Consider the following 23,779-nt stretch of genomic DNA (forward strand, 5'->3'; position numbering starts at 1 on the left):
CTGTATTAGCTGCTAGTATGTCAATAAGTTGAAAATAGGAAAAATTATAAGTAATTGTTATCAATAATTATAATTAATTGATAATAATTGAAATAGTTGAGAAATCATTTTTAACTTAAAGAAATTTCACGAGTTCCATAGCCTTTTTTTATTAAGAAAAATAATGTTCAAAGGGGAGAAATAAAATACAATTAATGTAACAAATATTTTTAAATGCAGAGAAAAGTATATGATAAATATGTTTTAACATTTTATAGCTCAATAGTCTAAGTCACTATGTGGGTCTGCACTTCTTAAAATCAGTATGAAAATATGTGGATCAGTATGATATATAAATCATTATGTGGCACTTCATTGAAAAAAAATTTTGGTGTGATGAAATTTTTTTGACGTAAGGTTATATTAAATGCATGAAGAATTGAATGGAATACTGATTTATTATATTTTTGTCTACTTTTTCAAATATTGCATTGTATAAAAAAAATTTAAAATAAACTGAATGATGTGTCGATATTTTGTTGTTTTGTAAATAAAAATCTAATTATTTTAATTTCTATGTCAATTTTAATGTTAAAATAATATTTTTAGACTATGGCACAGCACTGTGAGGTAAAACTAAAAATTCCTGATGACCTAATCGTTTCTGTAGAAGACTTGGCTGAATTTACTGATGAAGATTTTAAAGATGTTGCTGAGTATGTCTTACTGAATTGTTGGTATTTTATTACAAATTAAATACTGAATGAACACAATCAGAGTAATTATTCATCAAAGTAATCTTTTTTAAGTATTATTAGTGATCTGTCTAAATCTTTTTTTTATTCAGAATTTTTTAAATATTGTCGAATATTTTGTAAAGGGCAGTTACATAGTTGCAGAACTATGTTTAATTGAATTGTGATAAAGTCCTAACTTTGTGAATCAAGTACTTATTGTTAATTTCCCTTGCATTATGGAATCTGCTTATGGAACCCTCCTTCACTTGAGCCACCAAGAGTCCAGCATTATATTTTATAACCGTCGTTGAACAGCCAACCCCATTTTTGGGTTTACTACTACTGATGTTCAACTCCGTAGCCTTGTAATTTTGAACCTAATCCGGAAGACAAAGGAACTCCTAGCTATATCCTCGGAGCCATCGCAGCTCAGAATTCAACATTTGGAATCATCTGGACTTAGTGAGTTCCAGAAAATAAATTTCTGTAGATCTGCACGCATTTCGATTAACATTCTTCAATTTAATAGGCAATTTTATGTGTTCCATAAAAAATTCAAATTAATAATAGTACCTATTTTTGATTTAAATGAGAATTTTCGATTTATTTTCATAACATAGAAAGATTAAGAACATAGACACACAAAATCACACAAAAAAGTGCTGTAAAAAATGCTAAACATCATGAAAGTGAATTATTAGAAATGTACACGTAACTTAAAATAAAAATAAGGCTGTAAGGATTTATTAAACAATACTAAATAATTATAACAGGCACTACAAAAGAGAAAATCCTTTGTTTAACAACTAAGATGTAAGCTATATTTACTTGAAAGAATTTTGGTCAGTTTATTCAAATATTCCAAAAAAGAGAGCGTATGCAAAATCAAACAAATATATTTTTGACAATATGCAGCACTACAAAATGAAACAAATAAATTTTTAAATAATATGTATTTAATCAAATGGAGAATATCAAATTTACAAATGAATCAGACAAAACTGAAGAAATTAAATTAACAATATTAATTGGCTTCTAAATAATAAAAATTATATTAAAGTAAATAAAACTATGCTGATACAATTTTTTTTCTTCTTTTGCAACTGTAATTTGTACGCAGACCAATGTTCCCAATGAGAAATTTTACTGGTTGTGTAATGTTTTTACATTTATTCTGTGTGGTTGAAAACATTTTTAAATATATTGCCAAGTTGTTAAATGTATTCCTTTTATTTCAGGTGTAATGTTCCTGAACAACTCCCGATAGATTTAGTTGCTAAGTTCCTTATTTGTATAATTCATCTAAGATCCAATGCAGCATTTATGGTAAATAAAATACTGTTATTGTTAAATGTAGCTCTAATTAAACAAGAATAGTTTCATTAAAGTAAAGTATGGCTACCATAACTTCAAATTTCCAGTAAATTCAAGGCATCAGTTTTTATTTTCTTTAGAAAATGATCTTAGCAAATCTTACTATTATTTTTAGAGTTAAAATTTTCTATAATAAGTAATAAACTAAGGATATAAACAAATAATTGAGAAGATAAAAAAATAATTGAGCGATAGTTTTTTCCCTTTGGTACGTATATGCTAACATGAGGAAAATCACTTCTGAAATATTTTAAAGAATTTTCTTGACTTCCAAATAAAAACTCTCCTAAATTTTTAAAGGTTTTTTGTTAATTTAGTTTTAAATTGGTTGACTATGAGACTTAGCTGGACTGAATACTAAAGTTGTTACTTTTTGCAAACCTCTAAAATAAAATAATTACTCTTAAAAAAAAAAAAAAAAAAAAACAATTATGGTGACATTTTGAAAATTGATGATAAATATAATTTAAATCAAACTCCCATGCTGTTTTTTTACCAAAGAATAAAAAATTATAATTTAAAAGAAATTAGTACGGGTCATGATCTTTAAAATAAAATTAAATACTTGTGATCCTGAATATGATTAATTAAGTTACACATGTTTAAGAGTATATCGGCCTCTTTTTTGAAGTCGTTTATATGGAAAACAACTCTAGTGCTTAATATTAAGGATAGGAACTGTTTATAAAGAGTTAATCGGTTAAAATAAACAGTTTTAATGAATTATAAAATTGAGATATGAATTTTAATTTATATTTTCCACACTTTTTTAAGAGGAATTTTTCTTTTTCTGCCCTTTTGTCTTGTATTCTCATACATTATTTAAAATCAAGCTTACCAGGATTAAATATATATAACATATTAGTTATTTTTTATTATTGTTTTGTTGTTATTGTTTCTCAGTACTGGTCAGCAACAGGGACAAAGTATAATTAGATTTCTAACGGTAAATTTTTATTCAGATTTCTTACTATACATTTTCAGACTTGTCATTTTGATTTTGATTTTTCAGTTTTCTTTCTGATCTACTAAACTTTTTTAGTTTGTAGTCTAAGGTTACTTTTTTTTTTCTCTATATAATATAAGAATAAATTCTTAGGCAAACAGAAAATAATATTTATTGTCTTAAAAATAGTTAAACTACAAAGCAAAACTATTTTTGAGAAAACCGTGTCTTAAAATTGTAAGCACTTACTGTAGGCATGATATTCTGATCAATAGTTCAATCAATGACACACTGTAGCTTTAACAATTTTATGACTTTCATAAGTTGAAGAAAACAAAATAATTTCGAATGTTGTTTAAAAATGTTTAATGTTGTTAAAATTCTTTCAATTGATTTTTCTTATAAACTGCCATGAGTACGAAAAGTAAAGACTGATGATAGTAGTTACATATGCAGTTTAATATTGTTTAATGCTTAGTAGTTGTTACTCATCAACTTTAAAAATAAAATTAAACTTGAACAACACTATCTTGCTTATACACTGTTGTTACCTTGGTACCTCAAACGCAAAACCCTGGAGAAAAAAAAATATTTTGTTTGTAAGAGACCGCAATCCAGATGATTCAGGTATCCCTGACTGACTTAGTGATGACCGGAATGCGCCACTGTCCCTGAAATGGGCGTCCCTGAAACTTGTCCCTGAAATGGGCGGATCGGTGACGAATTTGGATATTCCGAAAGTTTAAAATAATCTGGCATGGCACAGGTGATTTTCCTTATTTGCGATCATACCTTTTGCATCTGCCAATCTAGCGCTTGCTTACTTCTATAGTTTTCTTGTGTCTGCTGTATTTCTTTCTGATTTTTTCCGTCTAATTCGCTTTCTTTTCTCTGCATTTTTAAAAGATGACTTTAGTAGTAGGAAAGTTTTCAACTTCTGAATCAATTTTTAACATTAAAAAAGTGAGTTTTATTTTATTGAACTAGCGCCTAAAATGCAATCGTTTTGGTTATCCATTTAAACTTTATTGTGCAAACAAATAACTAAAAATTTCTTGAAGCACTATGAATTATTGATAGTTTATTATTGAAGGAAGTGCTTGTGAGTCATATCCGACAGTGAACCGGAACTTGTTTCTTTTTGCCACTGAATCACTCAGTGCGTAATAGAAAAGCAAGCAGTGACTGAAGTCACAATGATTTCGATTTCTGCTTCCCTTTTCAATTCTACTCTCTAATTTAAAAAGTCTAAATTATTATCCTTGAATTCTTTTAAAAATCTAATTACTTTAAATGCCTATTTTAGCCTTTACTTGAAAATTTGAAGGCAGAAAATCCTGAAGAGGTTGGTGATTTATTTCTTGATGTGGCTGAAGCTTTGATGGAAACAAAAGAATATGAGTCTGCAAAAAAATTACTACAAATACTCATATCATCTTCATCATATAACTTGGTAAGAATTCAACTCTTATGTTCTTTTCATACCTGTAGCTCTCTATTGCTCAAATTAGGCTAAACTTGTATTCATTTGCTCACCAAAAAGCGTGTGTCAACCCCAGAAATCTAATGAACTAAAAAAAAAAATTTTTTATTCTAAACATCCACAAATAATGATTGATGTATGTCATATTAAACCCTCTTTAATTTAATATCTGACCAAAATTGTATTCTTGAATTTAATACTATAATAAACTAACATATTTTGCTAATTGGGAAATATTACGCAAAATAATTATTACACACTAGAACCCATTTTTTTTTCTTTTGTGCTCATATATTATTTAACTAAAGAATAAAAAAAGAATGATTTTTAATATTTTTTATGTACAGTAGAGTCTCGATAATTTGAGGTAGACAGGACTGAGTCCATCTCGAACTTTCAAAAACTCGAATTATCGAATACTTAAAATTTAAGATATATTTAAATAAATAGAAGCAAAGCAATTATTAAACTTCAGTATTAATTGAAAAATGTATTATATTTAAAGAAAATTTACTAACATTAGATGATCAGGGTACATTTTTAGTGCAGTACACTAAGTAACAATAATCATTTTATTACTGCATCAGATTAATTGTACTCTAAAATAATTGTCTAAAGATTTTTTATTTCAACACACTTTTTAAATGTTTCAGTGTTTAATACACAAATTTGTTTTTCAACATTCAGTCGTAGTAATCGTCGCACGTGTTGCATGTGCTTTGGTCATTGTTAGGGAGCAAGGCTGATTTTTTTTCTTCACTACCTCGGATTTATGAGAAACTCGTATAATTGAGACTCGAACTATCGAGATTCTTAAAACTTTTTGTCAAAATTTTTTGGTTTTAGTAGCTCAATTTTAATTATTGAATCTAACTTGTAGAAATATTTTTAAGAAACATTGAAAGGAAATTTTTTATTTATACACCATTTATGAAATAAAATAATAGACATAAACTACAAATTTAGATTAAAACGGCCTGAAAATATTATGTAATTAATTGCATTGTATTATATAGTCTGTTGCATAATATTATAGGCTAATATATAATATTAAGGAAAACCATCAGAAAATACCCTGCAATTTATTGTATCGTATAATTTAGTTTGTAGTATAATATTGCATTGTTTGTTATAGGCTGCTGTTTGGATGAAATATGCAGATTGCTTGCATGCATTATCTGAAACTGATGCAGCCATTCATGCTTATGGAAAAGTCATTCAAATGTCTCCAACCTACCAAGATGCTCGCCTTTCTTTAAGCAAAATATTCTTAGATTTAGGCCGAAAAGAAGAGGCTATGAGCATTTTAAAACAAGGTAAGAAAATAGTTTTTTAAGTTCTGATATGCTTACTTAATGAAATACAGCCATTTCCATATTTCACTTATCTTTTTAAGCTATGAAACTTTTTTTTCGTGTTATTCAATAATACTCTTTATATATATATATATATATATATATATATATATATATATATATATATATATTTTCTCATTCATTGCAGATTTTGAATCTGGAAGTGAACTATCTGTTTTGGTAAGCATAAGGTTTAAATTATTTCCCTTTATGCTTTTTCTAAACTATACCATAAGTTTTGTAATTGGTTTCATTAACATGAAACCAAAAATATATATAGCAATAGCTTTATATTTTTAAGAGAAGTTTTTTGTGAAGGCTGTTTGCTAGAACTTTGAAATTCAACTGAGGTTCAATAGTCATTGCTAAATGCTGAGTAATTAATTGAATTGAGCATCTCTGAAAGTAGTTTCAATAGTAATTCAGCATATAATGTCTCTTGCAGTTTCAGAGCCATAAAGTCAATGCATGGTTAGAGAAAAAAGAATATTACAACCACCATGTGACTTTTGAGCTAAATTTTAGTAGTGTGCCTAATGTCCCAGTGTTATATATAGATTATCTTTCTGCAGTTTTCCAAATATTTAAAAACTATCATATATTTCTGAAAGAGCGAGAATTTTTTTTGAAAGCTAGAGTGAGTAGATCAGCTTAGAATCAGATCAGTTAGCTTCACATACTTGTGCGCGAACATTGCCACTTGAAATGATTTTCTGTTGGTTGAGCAATAGCACTCAAAAGCTAAATACTATGAAACTGCACATTTAAAGCAAAAATTCATTAAATAACAGGTGAAAATAAAATGCTTATAAACAACAATTGAAAAAGAAACACATAAAAATAACTGTTTGAAAGGAATATTTTTTTAATAAGATGTTCTTTTACTACTAAGTTTTCATCGTGAAGCAGCAAATGCTCAGGAAGAATTAAATCTGCTAACTGTTGAATTCACATAGCTCTTGTTATCAGCTTCTAATTTATTTTGGCTCTGTTCCAAGTTGAACTTTAGATGACGTCAATCCTAGAAAGTTAACAGTGTTGAGAAGAGGAAAACGAGAGTAAGAAGGAAAGAATGTGGCGGGCCTTTAGTGTAGATTTTATTTCTGAAGAAGGGTATATAAACTAAGAGGAAGTTACCCTCAAAGGTAGCATGTCCTTTTTTTTACGGCAACTTATGTATCAGTTGCGAATTTTGTTAGCAATAATAAATTTAATGCTTTATACCTCATAAAGCAACATTTAAGTGAAAACATCTTAGCAATAAATTTGTTGCACTAATGTTCTTAAATCTTTTCAAATGGTAAAAACATTAACAAATAGGAAAACCATTTTGTAAGCAATGAATGAAATAATTTTTTGTATATATTGACAGTCAGGACATTCTTGTGAGAATTTTGTAAATTTGTAATATTTATATATTATATCTTTTAAAACTTTAACACAGCAAAATTCAATTAATATGTTTTCTTTCACCAAAAGACATTTAAATCCTAGGTGGTCCTTATTTTTTTTCTCAATTTAATTTATAGTTCTTAATGTAATACAAATTTTATATTTTATTTCTCGTTGTTGATTAGTAAAAATCCCTTAAATTTTGTGTATGTAGAATTTTTGATATGTTGTGCAGTAGTTTTCATGAAGTTTTCAACAATTTATAAGACATCCTGGGTTTTTTCCTTTCCATGTTGGCAGCTACGAGTTTCTCAGTAATGGGGTGTCTAAGCAATTAAATTTTATAAAACTATTAAAGTAGTTTTCAATAAAAAAATTTAATAAAAGAAGCAAGAAAACACATTTATTTTTTTACAGAATGAATGCACGTTATTTAAACTATAGTTGAATATTGACCAATTTTATACTCATTCATTTTTTTCTGATTTGTGTCCCCATCCGTTTAAGAGTAATAAAAACTGAAAGTGCATTAGTTTTGAAATATGATGTGAATAATTTATATGAAAAAAAGAAATGAAGCTAACTTTATTTTTTAATAAGTTGAATTTGTCTTTTCTGCTTAAATTATTCCTTCATATAGTGGTTGATGTTTTCAACAAGTTTGGAAAACGAAAAAAATTTTTGAAGGGACAATGCACTCCTTTGAGTCCTATTGACTATATTTTCTTAAATTTGAATGCTGTTTCCAATATTAATGTGGTGGTTCGAAGCCGCAGAAGTATTACATTGTGACCCTATCAGCCACCCTAAACACTGTGATACAATAGTAGCCTCAAACGTGAATAAAGCTGCACTTCTATTCTTGTATTTAGCACTTCTCTTATGCTTTGGCAGCTGCTTGGTTCAATTATGTACTAGTTGTCCCTTTACTTTTTTGTTTATTCAATGTGTTTTAGCTTTATGTTAATTACTCGAGACTGATTATTGGCTTTGCAGTCAGACATGCTAACCTCTCGACCACCTGGCCGGCATAATTGTAATTGCAAGAAATAGAAACAATTCATAAAACGAAATAGTTTAAATAGATTTTATTATTATAATTACAAAAATAGATTTTTGAAACATTTTATTTTAACTTTTAATAACTGCATTTGTTTTCATTAAAAATAACAGCATGATCGTAACATGTTCAATCAATGAGCATATAAAATTAAGATAAGCTAAAAATGAATATGAATTTCAATATATTTGCTACAGATTTACAAGAAAATTTAATCAGAAAAATTAGAATTAATACACACTACATTAGCTCTAAGCTGTGCTAACAGCTCCTGAATTTTAGATACAATTTCACAACATACATAAAAATAAAGCCATGAAATTTATAATATGTATTATTATTTTTCTATAAATTTGTTTTCATTTAAATTTGTTAAATATTTCAGGGGGCTGAGGCATTGTATCAACGATGCAAGCTTTTAGAATCTGAAGAACGATGGGATGAGTTCATCACTACAGGTGTTTTGTTACAATACAGCCACTGCCAACATTTAGAAACAGAAGAAGAGTTCACTGGTATGATACATACTATTAAAGAAATTTTTCTCTAACTCTTTTCATTAAACACTTTTTAAAAAATGGTAAATTTTATTGAATATCAATTGAAATTGTATTCAAATAATAAATAATTCTCTTTGTTAACTCCGAGGATTATGAATTTTGCTTTGGCTACATTATAGCATCAGAAAGCACTAATTTTTGCAAATATAGTCCTGTGCCTTGACAAAGAGATTATATCACTTTGTTGCTAAATTTATTATTATTTTTTTTTTTTTTAACTTTAATTTATTTTGTTATTTCTTTCGTTTGAAATACTTTTAAATAATTTTTTACTTTTAATTTTTTGTTTTTTATATGTTCTTTTCTAATGATGTTAAAGAAATAATTTTATAAACATATTCTGTATGTTTGAAGAAAACAAAAAAAAATATTTCGTTAGCTCAACAAAGTAGAAACATCTTTAAAATTTTATATTGGATGCATTTTAATTTTCAACTTTTTTTTTTCTTTGAATATCGTGGGAATACAATATAAAGCTCAGCACATTACAGCAACCATATATACTTTCGCTGCAAAATTCATTACTATTCAAATTGTTTTAGACTATCTTTGAATTGAATTTAAGGCTAACTTGTTTAAACATATTAGATAATTAAAACTTTTATTTTGTTGTACTATTAACTTATAGGGTCCTTAATACCTGTTGAAAAATCATTATCATACTTCCATTTTCCTCGTTAAGCAGAATTCAACATTTCATCTTATTGATAAATTAATTGTAAAAGAAAATGCAATGTAATTTGTTTGATTTTGCTTTATCATCTGCCCTTTTTAAAAGTTGTTTTATTGGTATTCAAGTACAAATATTAAAGTACTTTGTGGCCCCTGATTGATCCTTGCTTTGATGGGGAGGTCTTATGGTGATGAGGAACCATCGCCAAAGTTACTAAAAACTAAAAATTATTAGTTCTTTTTTATAAAAAAAAAATTTATTGGAAAAATTTCAAAATTCAAAAATTTTTATTATTACCCATTTATATGTATATTTTATCTATCAACAGGATTGCTTAAATTATATTATTATTTGATTTTTTAAACCTTAGATGATTACAAATTTCCTAAATTAATTACTCTTACTATAATTCATGTATTCCTATTTTATTTATCTTCCTTAGCCAACTGTTTATTCACTAATTTTGCTCTATTAAAAAACCAAATTTTTTTCTCGATTTATTATATTTAATGTTAATTTCTAAAACAACCTTTGGGTCGGAAAACCAGTCTATCTATAGTTTTCAACTAAAATAAATTGGTAAAACTCTTTTATAGAAATCAATTACAATTTTGTTATTCTTGAGTATAAATTGTAATTTTTTGTTTACTTTTTAATAGCTGTAATCATGAATCAGACTTGCAGAAGACGTATTGAAGCTCTGAGAGAATTGAAAACAAAAAGTAAATATATTTTTATGATTTATTTATAAAACTGTTATGAGCTCGTAGTGCTTCTTAAAAATAAATTTGTAAAAAAATTTTAAAAATCTGTCATGGATAATTTTTAATGTTCATAATCAATAGAGCCTTTCTACATATCAAATAAAAAATTTCATAAACGTTAAATAATTCACTCTGATAATGAAATTTGTAACTCTAATGGCAATATACCTAAGTGTATTTTTGTTTGTTATTTTGGAATGTTGTTTAACAATGGTTGTTGATTTTTTTCATTTTTAACAACATATATTGTTGCATTTAGTAGACTCTCTAAAATTTGTGATACTCATAAATAACCCACATAACCACACATAAATTTCAAAGTGTAAATAAACTTGTAGTTACTGTAAAATTCATAAACAGCATTGTCATACACATGAGATATATTATTATTATAAAAAGATCGAACAAATTTTCTAAATTTTTATCTTAAATTATCGAAGCAGAAATTTATTCCATTTATGCACATTTATCCTTCATATTATTTCATTTCACTTATCTATACTATATTATTTTTAGTAAGGAATACTTTAAGGTAAAAACTGCTTTAAAATTAATTAAAAATATTTTTTTTAAAGTAATTTTATTTCAAGACGAGAAATAATAACTTAAAAACAATAAAAAAAGAAACATTTAGCAAAAAATAGGCACAAAGTTCATGATGTCAAATGGTGTCTGCCCTTATTAATTAGCATATTTAGGCTTGAATTCTTAAGAATCCTCATTAGATCAAAAGTTATTCAGGGTTGTCCTTTTTTTTTGGCACACTGTACATAGTTTTAAACTCACTTTTTTAAAGATGAAACTTATTTGCCACTCTTAAATATTTAATGGACAATGGCAAACTGGTGAATGGAAATTTCACACCCTAATTGACTTATAATGTAAATTAATCTGTATAAATAAATTATCTATTATCTATAATATTTTAAAATCTACTTATCTTCTGTTTTTAGACAGTAAAGAATACAGAGAGAATGCATTTTTTTCTGGGCTTATTAGTAATATAGCTGTATTTGATAACTAGAAGGCTTTTTTAAAAATATTTGTTGCTATAAATTTATCTTCTAATCGTTTCATAAAAGTTTAGATTTGTTATAAATTGATCTTAATGTTTCATAAAAGTTTGGATAATTTTTAAATTGATCTAACTGTTTCATAAAAGTTTAAATATAATGCAGCATAAAACAGAGACTTTATAATTAAATAATTATCTGTGTATCAAATGTGAAAATAATCATTTTTGGTTTTTCAATAATGTTTATAATTAGTTTTTAAATTATTAATTTTTTTTTAAAAATTCAAGAGTATCTTTAAAATTTATGTTGCACTATCCAAACAATTGCAATCACAAAAATTTAAATTTCATTTTAAAATTACATTTTTTCTACCTGTAATGATAAGAACAACAAATGATAATAATTGTTTAAAATTAATAGTTATTGATAAAAGCGGAAAGCATTTTAAAACATAAGAAAAGAGGTAGGGCACTTTATAAGAACACTACTGTGTTTGCTATTTGTTCATAGAAATAAATAAAGGATTAACATTCTCTTAATGTAAAAATTATTACAAAAGTGATTGATATTAATTTATTTTCATACAGATAACAAACCATCTATTGAAGTGATTGGAGAAAATGTTGCTGCTTCTGAACTGTATAGCATCTTTAAAAAAGTAATAATATTTTTAATTTGCTGATCATTTTTTTTTTGTATTATTATTAAAAAATGAAGGTGACTTTTTGAAATGTTTTTTTTTTTAATTCATCTATTTTTACTATTATTTTAAGCTGATAAATGTTTCAGAATTGCCACTCAATCACATTATCAAGGATTTTAAAGTTAATGTAATAAATATCAAAGAATCTTGAAAATTCTGAAATTTATGAAAAAAAATTCCTTTATAGAAGCATTTAGATAAATAACTTATAAAAAAGGCTCATCAATTTTTATTGAACCTTTACTTTGTCATTTTTCAACTTACCAAACATGGGAAAGTAGCAAAGTCAATGTAAAATATAGTAGATTAGCAAAGGAACAAACTTATTAAACTAAATGCTTAAATTATTCATTTAGCACATAGTACACTTATGCTTGTTAAGTTCTAATACTTTATGTTCAAAATATAAATGAACATTACATTAATCCTAAAGTTGCTCATATTTAGTTTAATAATAAACTTTTTGTATCTACATCTAATAATAAAACCTTAGAATCTCCCTGAACATTTTATAACCTTTTCGTTATTTTATCATTATGTAGTTTATATATTGTGCAGTTGTAAAAGTCTCATTGTTTTTAGGTTTGTAACAAGTTATTAGAAAAAAAGCGTTTTGAAGACCTCCAAAATCTTTCCCTTGCGGTTTTATCATCTGTCTTGTTTATGAAGAAACTTGGCCTTGCAAAAGTATGTGTCTTTGTTTGTAAAATGTTTTACTTTTCAAACTTCTCCCAATAATATTAATTGATATAGTGTTGAATTATCTTGTTTGTTATAGGGTATTTTGCTTAAAATATTGACAAATTTTAGTGTTGATGAAGTTAAAAAAATTTTGTGGTGTATGCACAAAATAGGCAAAAGAACATAGGTGAATAAATATGAAGAAACAGATTTATTACTAATTTTAAATGTGTGGTTGATAATAATGAAATTTAAGTATTTAATTATATAGTGTTCTGTAACATTTTTATTACTAATAGGCAGGATGTCTATATAATATTCATTTTGTATATCAATACTCCAATGCAATATCAATACAATATTATGATACATTAAGGTAAATGTGCATTTTTGCAAATGCAGTCTTACTTTTATTTCTTTACTTTGCCAGCTTATAAAAATTAATAATTATAAAACATTTTAGTTGTTCCTCCATTTTTTTAAAAAATAATATTGTCTATATTTTTTGGAATCATTTATCTTTAACGAACTTCATACTATCTTTCTTATTTTCAACCACTATTTTAGTGTAACATTTTTTATAATTTTTGTTCAACAATTTAAACAGATGTAAGCTAACCTCTTTTTTTTTTTCAAGAAAATTCATTATCTTTGCTGTCATTTTTTTCCTATAAAATATCCCAAATTGAATTTGATAATTTCTGTTATGTATCATGTTCCAAATTGAATTTATTCTTTCAATTTTTTTGTTTTATGTGTTTTTATCAATGTTAAGTGTGTTTAGTGTTGTATGCATACATTGAATAAGTGTCAGTTTTCATTTATCGACTTATAAATATTATTTTACAAAAACAATATAATAGTAATAAATAATGCCATAAAATATTACATAATAAATTAAATAATGAGACAAATTTATACAGACTCTTCATTATTCCTTGCCAAGTAAACTAATTTGAAACAAATTAATGATTTACTAGTAAACATGTGTTGAAAAATAATAGAAACCTGATTAAAAAAAATTACAGCACTTACCCATAAATAGGCTTCTGCTTTAATATGTGGGTGATTGACAACATGGATTGCTAAATTTAATTTTCAATTTTCATAAATTGATACATATTTAGATAAAAGCAGACTTAATGAGAATTTTCTAAATATTTTTAATAGTAATTTTAATAAAAACAATTTTAAGAATATAAAAAATTTAAGAACTTATTTTATAACTTATTTATAATTTTCAATATAAAAAAAGTTTCACTTAAAGAGATATAATTAAGATCAAAATTTGTTCACCATGATTGAGCAAATCTTTTGTGTGTACAGTCTAATAAATTTGCTTCATAATTTGATAATACATAGATATTGATTTGTCTTTGGTCAATTTTTGCTGCAATTTTTAAAAGAATCTTCAGTTTCATTCAAGAAAATAATGGTCTTCTGATAATTACTACTTTAATTGAAAACAGTTTTGATAAATTATTGTGATAAATAAATTTATAATGCTAATACTTTAAAAAGTTGCAATAGCCACACGTTTAGCAGTAGCAAATTTTTATTATCAGTAGTGATGTTAAGTTTTATTTATTCTAAGAAAATTTAACTAAGAATTAACTATTATTTTGGTATCAATAAGTTAATGACTATTATAGTTTTGATATCATTTTTTTCCCTCTAGAGTGCTCTTATTATGGTTTTTTTTTTAATTGTTTCATTAAAATTTCAGGAACTGGAATTTCAAGCTCTCCTTAGCTGTTATTACAACAACAATGCTCAATTCTCATATTTGCTTTGTAGAGATTTAGTGTTAAAGGTAAATGAAAATTTTTTATTATATTTTTTTTTTAAATTTTCTTAACTTTTTTATTTGATTGTTATTATTTGTATTGTTCTCTTTTTTTCAAAGAACCTTCATAACAACAAAGTCTGGAATCTCTTTTGCCTTATATTGAATCGTAACCAAGAAACTCGACACAATAAGTTCTGCTTACGTCTTATGATGAAGGTAAAATATATATATTAGTCTAGATTATTTTGGCTTATTTTACGATATCATTTATAGTTTTTTTTTTCATTTATCCTTAATGTTTAATAATAGTAATAATATATATATACAGTCAGACCTCGATATAAGGTCACCCTAAGGGACATCGCAAAAGTGACCTTATAATCGGGGTGACCTTTTAACCAATTCATTAGCAGTTCGTAACTAAGTACGTTAATAGTACACATTATGATTTTTTAAAAATGGTAATACAAACGAAAACAATCGGCCATAAATTAAATATTTAAGTCAATAAATTTTAACAAAATTAGTGAAGCATTAAAGAAAGTTAGTTTTTTAAATAAAGCTGTTTACAAATTTCTTTAAAATGTACATACATACATCACATCTTACCTTATTTAAAATAATCATTTATTCAGGTCTGTCTCGATTTTGGTTTCATTTTTTGAACAATGTTTTCTTGATTTTGTAACTTCTCAAAATGTTCCTCAGCTCCCCTCATGGTTTGTAAAAAAAATTCCGTATGACATTTATTGCATTGAAGGCTTCCACTTAGTTTATTGCTACAGTCTCAGGGTCATTGTCCTCACTGTCCACAACTTGTGAAACAATTTCAGAAATCGTAGCTTGTTCGTTGACTGCAACATTTTCCTAGAACTCGAGAGGGGTAATTGCCTTGTAAGGAAGCTAAATAGGCATTTCTTAGAAAAGAGCCTCACTCACCTCAGATAAAAATGACCTTATAAGCGATAAAGATTTTTAAAACTTGACCATATATCCGATAATCTGTAACAAATAATTCCTATTCAGTGAGCCAGGACTTTGGAAAAGTGACCTTATATGTGGATGATCTTATATCAAGGTCTGACTGTATATATATTTCTTATTAACTTGGACATAATAACTACATTGACTAATAAGGCCTGTGGCCTCCTGTTTATAAGACCCCTAATTTTAGGAAATATTCTTATATTCCTTTTATCCTGCTTTGTATATTCATTTTACAAAATAATCTGTATTTGTCCAATATTTATTTATAATTAAATAAATATTTGAGGTTTTGCTACTTATGTCAGTTTTTCTTATTTTTCTTTACCAGCAGAAGTTTGTAAAATTGACATTATCTTAGGGAAATAATTTATAATATACAATTTCTAATTTCAAGTTATAAAAGCAACTTTTTTAATTATTTCTATAATTTTTTGTGCATTCTGTTATATAATTCTTTTTTATTTTTTACCTTTGTTCTTTTATTTAACTTATATTATCACTCCTTTTGACGCTCTTTATCTAACACATTTTCAGTATTAATGGTAAATTATGTTAATCACATGATGTAGTAATAGCTACGGGTTTTACTATACTTAGAAAAATCTGCTGGCTAGTTTAAGTTGTGATATTTCAATAATTTTAAAATAATTCAAGTGTTTATTTTCTAAAACATAATAAGTGCTATTTATGCATTTTAAAAAATTTTTTCATTGGTGGTTTTTGACAATAATTTTTTTCCGCTATAACTTTTTATTAAACAAAAGAAAGAATCATTCTCCAATAATAGCTTTTTACAAAACTTACTAAAATAGCTTTTTTAACATTTTAATTTAAAAAAAAAGAAAGCAACATAATTTTGTTGCCTACTTACTGTATCAGATGCTTGAAAGATTATTTATTTTATTTGTAATCTTAATAATAAGCTATGAAACTTCTGTGAATTCTATTAGTTTCACTTCAGCTGTTCAAATTTCCACTAATGAAAAAGAAGGAAATTTTCACAGCAGTCTTATTTATTTGACTGAGGTCTATCAAATTATGATAATTTCTATTTTTACAGCACCAAGACCATTTAGCTTTAGGGTTTTTTAATGGACACAATGCCATGATATCTGGAACCTACAAACATGCTCTTGGTAAGATTGATATTTATACCAAATAAAAAGTTATGTTTGTAATAGCATCAGAAATACAGCAGCCATAGCAGAGCTACCATCCAGGGTTATAAATTAAGCTAAACAGAATGCACTGCAAATTCTAAATTGCTAATTTATTAGTTTGTATAAAAGCATTTAAAGTGAATGTAAAGTTCTGCTTAGCTTGATGCATTTAAAACAGAACAATGCTCAGTAATACTCTTGGTGTTAGAAGGTGAGAATTGTGCAAGCATTTAATATAAAATTTTTCTCTTTATAACAAACGGCTGTGAATAAAAAGTGTAAAAGTTTTGTGAAGAGTGAACATCAATATAAGATCTACCAAGACATAGGGCGAGAAATCAATCCATGATGAAATAAGAGATAATTAAAGAGTTATGAATTGGGACATGTGTGCAGCACTTTGTCTGACATGAGTAAAGAAATTGTACTGCATTACATTTTTCTTTCGTGTTCTTATCTTACATTCCTTTATAATCTTTAATAGTGGTGCTGTCTTTACTACTGTATTTCTAACATCATACTTGTCAACTTTTCTTTTTGACAACCTCTTTATTTTGTCCTGACTAAACTTTTGTTGTGCAGATTTATTGACATTTTTGAGTGATAATTAGTAATAAATTTCCTCAAACAAAATTTATAAGCTTGATATTTAAAAATTATTTTTAATTATTTCCTGTGAACTATAGAAATGCTGCATTTTTTTGTACCAACCTATTTCAGAATAAATAACTCAAACTAACCATTCTATGCAAAAAGTAGTAGTTTCAATTTTGAGAACTATCTACCACACATGAATTTTATGTGTATGGAAGAAGAAATTTTTTATTTTTGTGCAATTAAATTCGATAATTTTTCTTTTTTTACAAATCAATTCTCTGAGTGCCTGCGAAAAATTTAACTGAAATTTCCTTGCAACATATTACATGGTAAGTAGCGTTTTTAAAAAGTGCTTAATAGGTGCTTATTTTCGATTTTTAAAAGCCCTTAAATGTGCTTTTTTTATTGAGTGTTTTTAAAAAGTGCTTAATTTTCCCTGTTTTGAAAGGAGATTTTTTCTTTTTCTTTACCATGTTGCGTATTAAAGCGCCAATCATTTTACATGTTTGATGAAATACTTGCGGGTCCACATGTACGTATACTGAGCTTGAAACTTCAAGTTCATAAAAAAGCAGGAACTAACACTGAGAGGATCTATTGTAAAATACAAATTGATTGTTTTTAAAAATAACTATTTTTCTTCTAGGTGAATATATGTGTATTTTAAAAGAGCATCCAAATGATTCATTCATAACATTTTGTGTTGGCATAACTTTCATTCATATGGCTTGCCAAAAATTTGCTACAAAGCGTCATTTGTTAACTGTACAGGTACTCTTTCTTTTATTACAATTTAATTTTGACTACATTCTTTTTCCTTCTGTGTAAAACTGCTATATACGCTATTATAGCAGTTATCTGAAAATTGTCTGTTCATTTTTGTATTCAAATGACACATTAAATAAATATACAACGATAAAAAAACACAGCTATATTTAATTTTGAGAAAGATTTCTTCCAACTACAAATAATTTGGAAAATTATTATACATCAAAATTATTTGATTGTTTTAAAATATTGTTTTAGAAATGGTGTATTTTTAGCTCTTTCAAGCAAAATTTGTATTGACTGAAATAAGTGGTGGAAATAAAATAAAAAAAATTGATAGCTGCAATACAGAAAAAAGTTTTTATAACATTAATAAGCACATTTTTAAGTTGATGCAAACACATTCATTACAGTACGATTTCTATTTACCGTTTTATAACAAATAATGTGTAGTTAAATGTTTGTGACATTAGGAAATGGAATATTTTTAAAGCTGTTGTATTTTTAAACAGAAACCAAGCTTTTGTTTTCTTACATTCTGTATATATACTAAGCGCCGATTATCTGGCGCTCTATAGTATATAACTATCAATGTCTAACAAATTAAAACTGTGATTTAGAGTTGCATTACTAGCATTGTTATTCTTTGTTTATTTAATTTATTTCCTGTTGAAGACATTCACAGATGCTAATGTTTTCCTGAGCAGAGAAGTTGAACCCATTTGAGCAGATGAACTACCCATCGCATTTTTTGAATTTGATCAGATTTTTAAATTTCAAAAAGAAACTTCTTTGTGCTTTCAATGAAAGCCAACAACTTCCAACTTTAATTTCCCTAATTTTGAAACACTACCCAAAGTTTTTAAGCTAATTGGTGTTCACCTTAACCATTGCATCTTCATTGAAAATCAAAAATTTTCTCACAACATTGGATCTGAAATGGGTTGTCCTTGGGTACGTTTTTGCTAGAACTGAAGATATAATGCTTTATCTATGTCTACAAAACTTGACATGTTACCTTTGGAAAAAACTGATGCAAACTTTAAAATTGTAACTGTTCTTTTTAATGTCTGATAATATTGTTGTGCCAATGCCATAATCTGTGCTATACTGTCTTTGTTTTCCCCTTTCCTTCTTTCATTAATCTTAGTTTTTGATGTAATGATAGCATGACTATTTTGCATTTTTCAAGCATGTTTTAAAACACTTCCTACGCTGACAAAATGTTTTTTAAGTTTGTGAGCATTTCAAAACATGTTTCACTTCCTTCCTCTAACTCTTTGAAAAAGAAGTTCTTTTGCTAAGTGAAACAAACTGCAAGGTTTTTTTCAAAGTCATTAAGAGACGAAAGAAGCCATTTTTGGGACTCTTTCAAATATTCTAAAATGAAATAAAAATATTTTAAGAAGAAAAACTTGTTTATTTTTGGTAAAGGTGGGGAAAAACCCATAATCAGCGTTTGACTGTATGTATATATGAGTTTCAGAAATTACGATTTGCATGGTAAAAACTATTTCTAAAAGCTTTCACCTGGATATTTAAATATGTGATCAGATTTAATGTAAAAACTATTCAAAAGTTGTACTTTTTCTTCTTCAAAATATTGTACCCTACTAATAAAAATAATTTCTAAAAAACTATATAATACCATTGGTAAAAAACTTATTGTCTAAAAAAGAGCAATGACTTTAAAATTCTATTTTTTAACTTGTAAGTAAAAAATGGTAATTCTGATTAATTAATCACCTATTGTTAATTCATTCATCACATCTAGCACTCTTACAATTAGCTTAAACTATTATTTCCAGTTACTCAAATTATATATGTTTGTGAATTATTATTAAATGTTGCTTGAAAACTATTTTGTGTCCCATGTCAGGTATAACTTTATCATTTGAAAATCTGTTCTCTTTCAGGGTTTTGCATTTCTCCTAAAATATTTAAAACTGAAAGGAGAATGCCAGGAAACATTATATAACATAGGAAGAGCATTTCATCAATTAGGTATCCTAATTTTCCTCTTTTAATAATTTTTAAAAGTTAGTCTTCTCTTGTTAATTCAAAATCACAAATCAATGAAATGTGTATTTACTATTTTTATAAAAAAAAATACATTTCATTTAGTGTTATTTCTTACCTACTAATGCTTACTGAATATAAACGCTTAAAATAAATTTATAATAGTTTAGCTGAATATTTTATATCTACAATAAAAATTAATTGAAAACCCTAGTAGAAAAATGTATCAAGTAAGGTTAGGCAATGTATCGTTTTATTGTGAAACATCTATATATTTTCCAATATCGTAAAAACAATATTTTAAAATTTATTTTCAGTATATAACATGCATGCCATGTCTTTTAATAAATATTAGCTATAAATAATAGTTGTCTAAATATTTACGAGTGTTTGTTTGTAGCATGCTCTATAAATATTATTTAATTCTTCTAATTCCATTATATAATCTTTAATTTCTATAAGTATGTGAAATATAAACTTGCAATATTTCGTGTTCTACATGCAGATTAAGATTTATTTATATATATTTACTTCTTTTTTTAAGTTTGTAAATTAAGCTGTTAGACAATTGATGCTTTTAACATTTTTTTCACTACATAATATTTATAGCTAATGTATATTTTTCTTAATTGAAAATTTTCTTACAGGTATCAAAGATCTTGCTGTTCATTATTATAAAAAAGCTTTGATGGCACCAAATTTCATAAATGGACCTGACAAGGTAAAAATTATATAGTTTTATAAAGTTTTAAGCTTTGCTTACCATTGAAATAAAAAGATGCTTTATCTAAAATAATATAAATTAAGAAATAACATAAATTATAAATTAAGAAAATTTTGTTCACTTTAAAGCAGTATAAACTTTTATCATTCAAATAATATAACATACAAACAATTTTATAAAATCAAGGTGTAATCATTTGAGTAAAAAAAATTATGAGCCTGCCAGGATTGTCTGGTTAAGCTTGTATATTTTAGAATGAGAGCCGGCCAAAGAATCCCTGTGTATTAAATGGTGACTGGTGCTTGTCAAATCTGTTGGTTTCACTAATTCCTCCAAGTTCCCCTAATAAATCAATACCTTTGGGGGTACTGAATTGAAGATTTGTATGTTCTCTGGTTCAGGTCAAAATTACAAACTGTGGATAGATAAATGGAATATGATTGGGTCCTTTTTGTAAAACGGGTTGTGACGTGGGTGGTTGAAGTTGTATTCCTGATCATAGATGGCCCCACTGAAAAAATAAGAAACGCACCCTCTGCTTAAAAATTCGCTTGATTTCAAGCTAGCTTTGCTGGTATTGGCAAGTAACAAAAGTAACAACAAATTATGGCATGCTTTAAAGTTTTAAATCTTATTTGGATTTCATAAAAAGATAATACACTTGTTAAGAGTTTGTTTTAATCAAATATTTAGCTCCTTATGAGTATGTTTGTTTTTATTTAAAATAAAATTTCATTTTGGTACAACTTTCAAAAAAATCTTCGACTTACATGATCTTAAATATAAAGCTAAAATTTATATATGAAATTATCCAAACCTACTAAGCAAAATAGAAATTTATTCAGCAATTTCATACACAAGTTTTTAGATTTAACTATGTTTTTCGATTGAATGATAGAAACAGTTTTATCTCCATTGAATAATAGAAAAAGTAGTTTAACAGAATAGCAACAAAATCATTTACCTAAATATTTTAGAGCTGCCAATGAAAGAGTTGAGATAAATGGGACATGATATTTTCATAGAATTCTAAATGATAGGAATTTTTTTTTTTAAACCTCTAATCGTGCACTGAATTCAACAGAAGAAAAATATCCAAAATTTCTTGGTAAATTAAATGCTAAATAGTAATTGCATCAAATCACATAACATTCTTACAATTCAACGGCTTACTATTTCCCATAACTACTGAGAGAATTTTGTAGTAAACTGTAAAAAATAGTAACCAAATTAACTTATTGAAAGTTTTTTATTGTACTTTTATATAGTGAATACTATTAGGATCAGTATTGAAGCCAATTTAACTTAAAATAATTCAGCAGAGCAGTAAGTTAGAATAACATCTAAATATTTTGTAAACATAAGAATTAATCACTTTGTATCATATTCCTTAGCATATTGCATAAAATTTTGTGTGGCAATCATTGTAATAGCATTATAAAAAAGAGAAATGTTATATTTTCAGGATACATTTGATCTGAGACGAGAAATCGCCTACAATTTATGCTTAATTTATAAATCAACTGGTGCTTTGGACCTTGTTTATTTATACTCTCGAAAGTATATTACTGTATAATATTCCTATTTTGTTTGTTTTATGAAGAAGAAAAAATCTTGTAAATATTGTAAATAAACTCTTTTGTTGTCATTCATTTTGTAAGAACTACTTTATTTTCACTTCTATGTTCAAAGTTCAAACATATCCAATTACAAAAAATAGTAAGATATAAAAAAATGCCACTAAAATTTTATATCCTGAGAAATATAAAAACAAAACATTAAAATTCTTTGTCTTAATACAATACTGAAGCAAAATGTTGAAATAAAAAACATAAATTGGAAAGTAAATATTATAAATTATATAGAAGAATTAATTGTAATTGGGGTGCTCCGCTCCTGCTGGACGACTCTCATATTGGATCACTTCGCGATCTGAGTTTGCTTTGCTAGCAGTGATGCCAACTTGTTCCGGACAGCAAATATTTATTTTAAAGTGGTAGTTTATCAATTGTGATTTTTGGTTTAATAAATTCAATTTAGCAGATTTTTATCCAACACTATTTCTAAATAATCCGTAGGCTTATATAATTTGCCGCTTTATAGTATTAATGTCATTCTATACCTTTAAAAAAGCAAGCAAAAATAGTCAAATATTTGCAAAATTTATTCTGTGGTTACTTACCGTTTTTTTAATTATTTTGGCATGTCCGGAGCAGTTGGCATCTCTGTGCTAGTGATGCATTTTAATCTAGCTTTGTAGGAATGCTCATACTCTTTTTTTTTTTTTTTTTTGTTAAATGAAGTTATTAGAATATGAGACATATTCATCCTGTAAAACCTTTGATTTATATGCATATCCATTTCAGCAAGCTGTTAAAAACCTACTGCCACATTAAAGCTAAAAGTTTGTTTTAAATTTACACAATTGAGCTACATCATTTAACATGCGTAACATAAAGTTAAGCTATTCTAAATATTTATATGTACAAAACAATTGCCTCTTAAGAAATTATTAACACAGTATACGAATTATTTTTTAAGAAGTTAAGATCAGAATTAAAAATTCAGTCTTCTTAAGAAGAAAAAATATACAGCTTATCTGTTTTCATATATTCAAATATTAATTTTACTTTTTTTCTTCATTAATAAAGTTTTTTTAAGAAAAGTAGGAATATGTAATAAGTTAATCTTTAATTATTGTTAATAATTTTATTTGACAACTCCACTAATGAGGCATATTGGCTTGTTTAAACATATATATACTAGTGTATGTCATTTATAGGTACTGTTTTTTTTCTTCTTCATGCTTATGACTTATTCGTTTGATATTTCAGTTTGCAGCTCTGTCTTGCCAGTGCGAGAAAGAAATTTCATCAGTTTTTAGCGTTTAGTTGTTTTATATAAGAATTTAGTTAGCATCAGCGTTTAGTTGTTTTATATAAGAAAGACCATTTATTCAATTATCTTTTACGAGTTCTTAAAATCAGCTTTGTAACATATTCAATCTTTTCA

At 26.3% G+C, this 23,779-nt stretch overlaps 1 protein-coding gene across 2 annotated transcripts in view; it reads left to right on the forward strand.

Moving 5' to 3' along the window:
* The window catches only part of LOC107453861 (general transcription factor 3C polypeptide 3), a 34,632-nt gene extending 12,217 nt beyond the window's left edge, over positions 1 to 22,415 (forward strand). For both annotated transcript variants that reach the window (XM_071180607.2, XM_087149983.1), the window contains 16 exons: positions 589 to 695; positions 1,955 to 2,042; positions 4,343 to 4,489; positions 5,655 to 5,835; positions 6,023 to 6,054; positions 8,712 to 8,841; positions 10,219 to 10,281; positions 11,927 to 11,997; positions 12,625 to 12,729; positions 14,450 to 14,536; positions 14,630 to 14,728; positions 16,560 to 16,635; positions 17,903 to 18,027; positions 19,941 to 20,028; positions 20,691 to 20,764; positions 22,233 to 22,415. In XM_071180607.2, coding sequence (XP_071036708.1) covers positions 589 to 695; positions 1,955 to 2,042; positions 4,343 to 4,489; positions 5,655 to 5,835; positions 6,023 to 6,054; positions 8,712 to 8,841; positions 10,219 to 10,281; positions 11,927 to 11,997; positions 12,625 to 12,729; positions 14,450 to 14,536; positions 14,630 to 14,728; positions 16,560 to 16,635; positions 17,903 to 18,027; positions 19,941 to 20,028; positions 20,691 to 20,764; positions 22,233 to 22,343 — 1,584 coding nt within the window. In that variant the 3' untranslated portion in view covers positions 22,344 to 22,415. The remainder of the gene's footprint in view (positions 1 to 588; positions 696 to 1,954; positions 2,043 to 4,342; positions 4,490 to 5,654; positions 5,836 to 6,022; positions 6,055 to 8,711; positions 8,842 to 10,218; positions 10,282 to 11,926; positions 11,998 to 12,624; positions 12,730 to 14,449; positions 14,537 to 14,629; positions 14,729 to 16,559; positions 16,636 to 17,902; positions 18,028 to 19,940; positions 20,029 to 20,690; positions 20,765 to 22,232) is intronic.
* Positions 22,416 to 23,779: the final 1,364 nt, after the last annotated feature.

The sequence above is a fragment of the Parasteatoda tepidariorum genome, chromosome 8, assembly GCF_982258835.1.
Source record: "Parasteatoda tepidariorum strain Cologne lab strain chromosome 8, Ptep-v5.0, whole genome shotgun sequence".
NCBI lineage: Eukaryota > Metazoa > Arthropoda > Arachnida > Araneae > Theridiidae > Parasteatoda > Parasteatoda tepidariorum.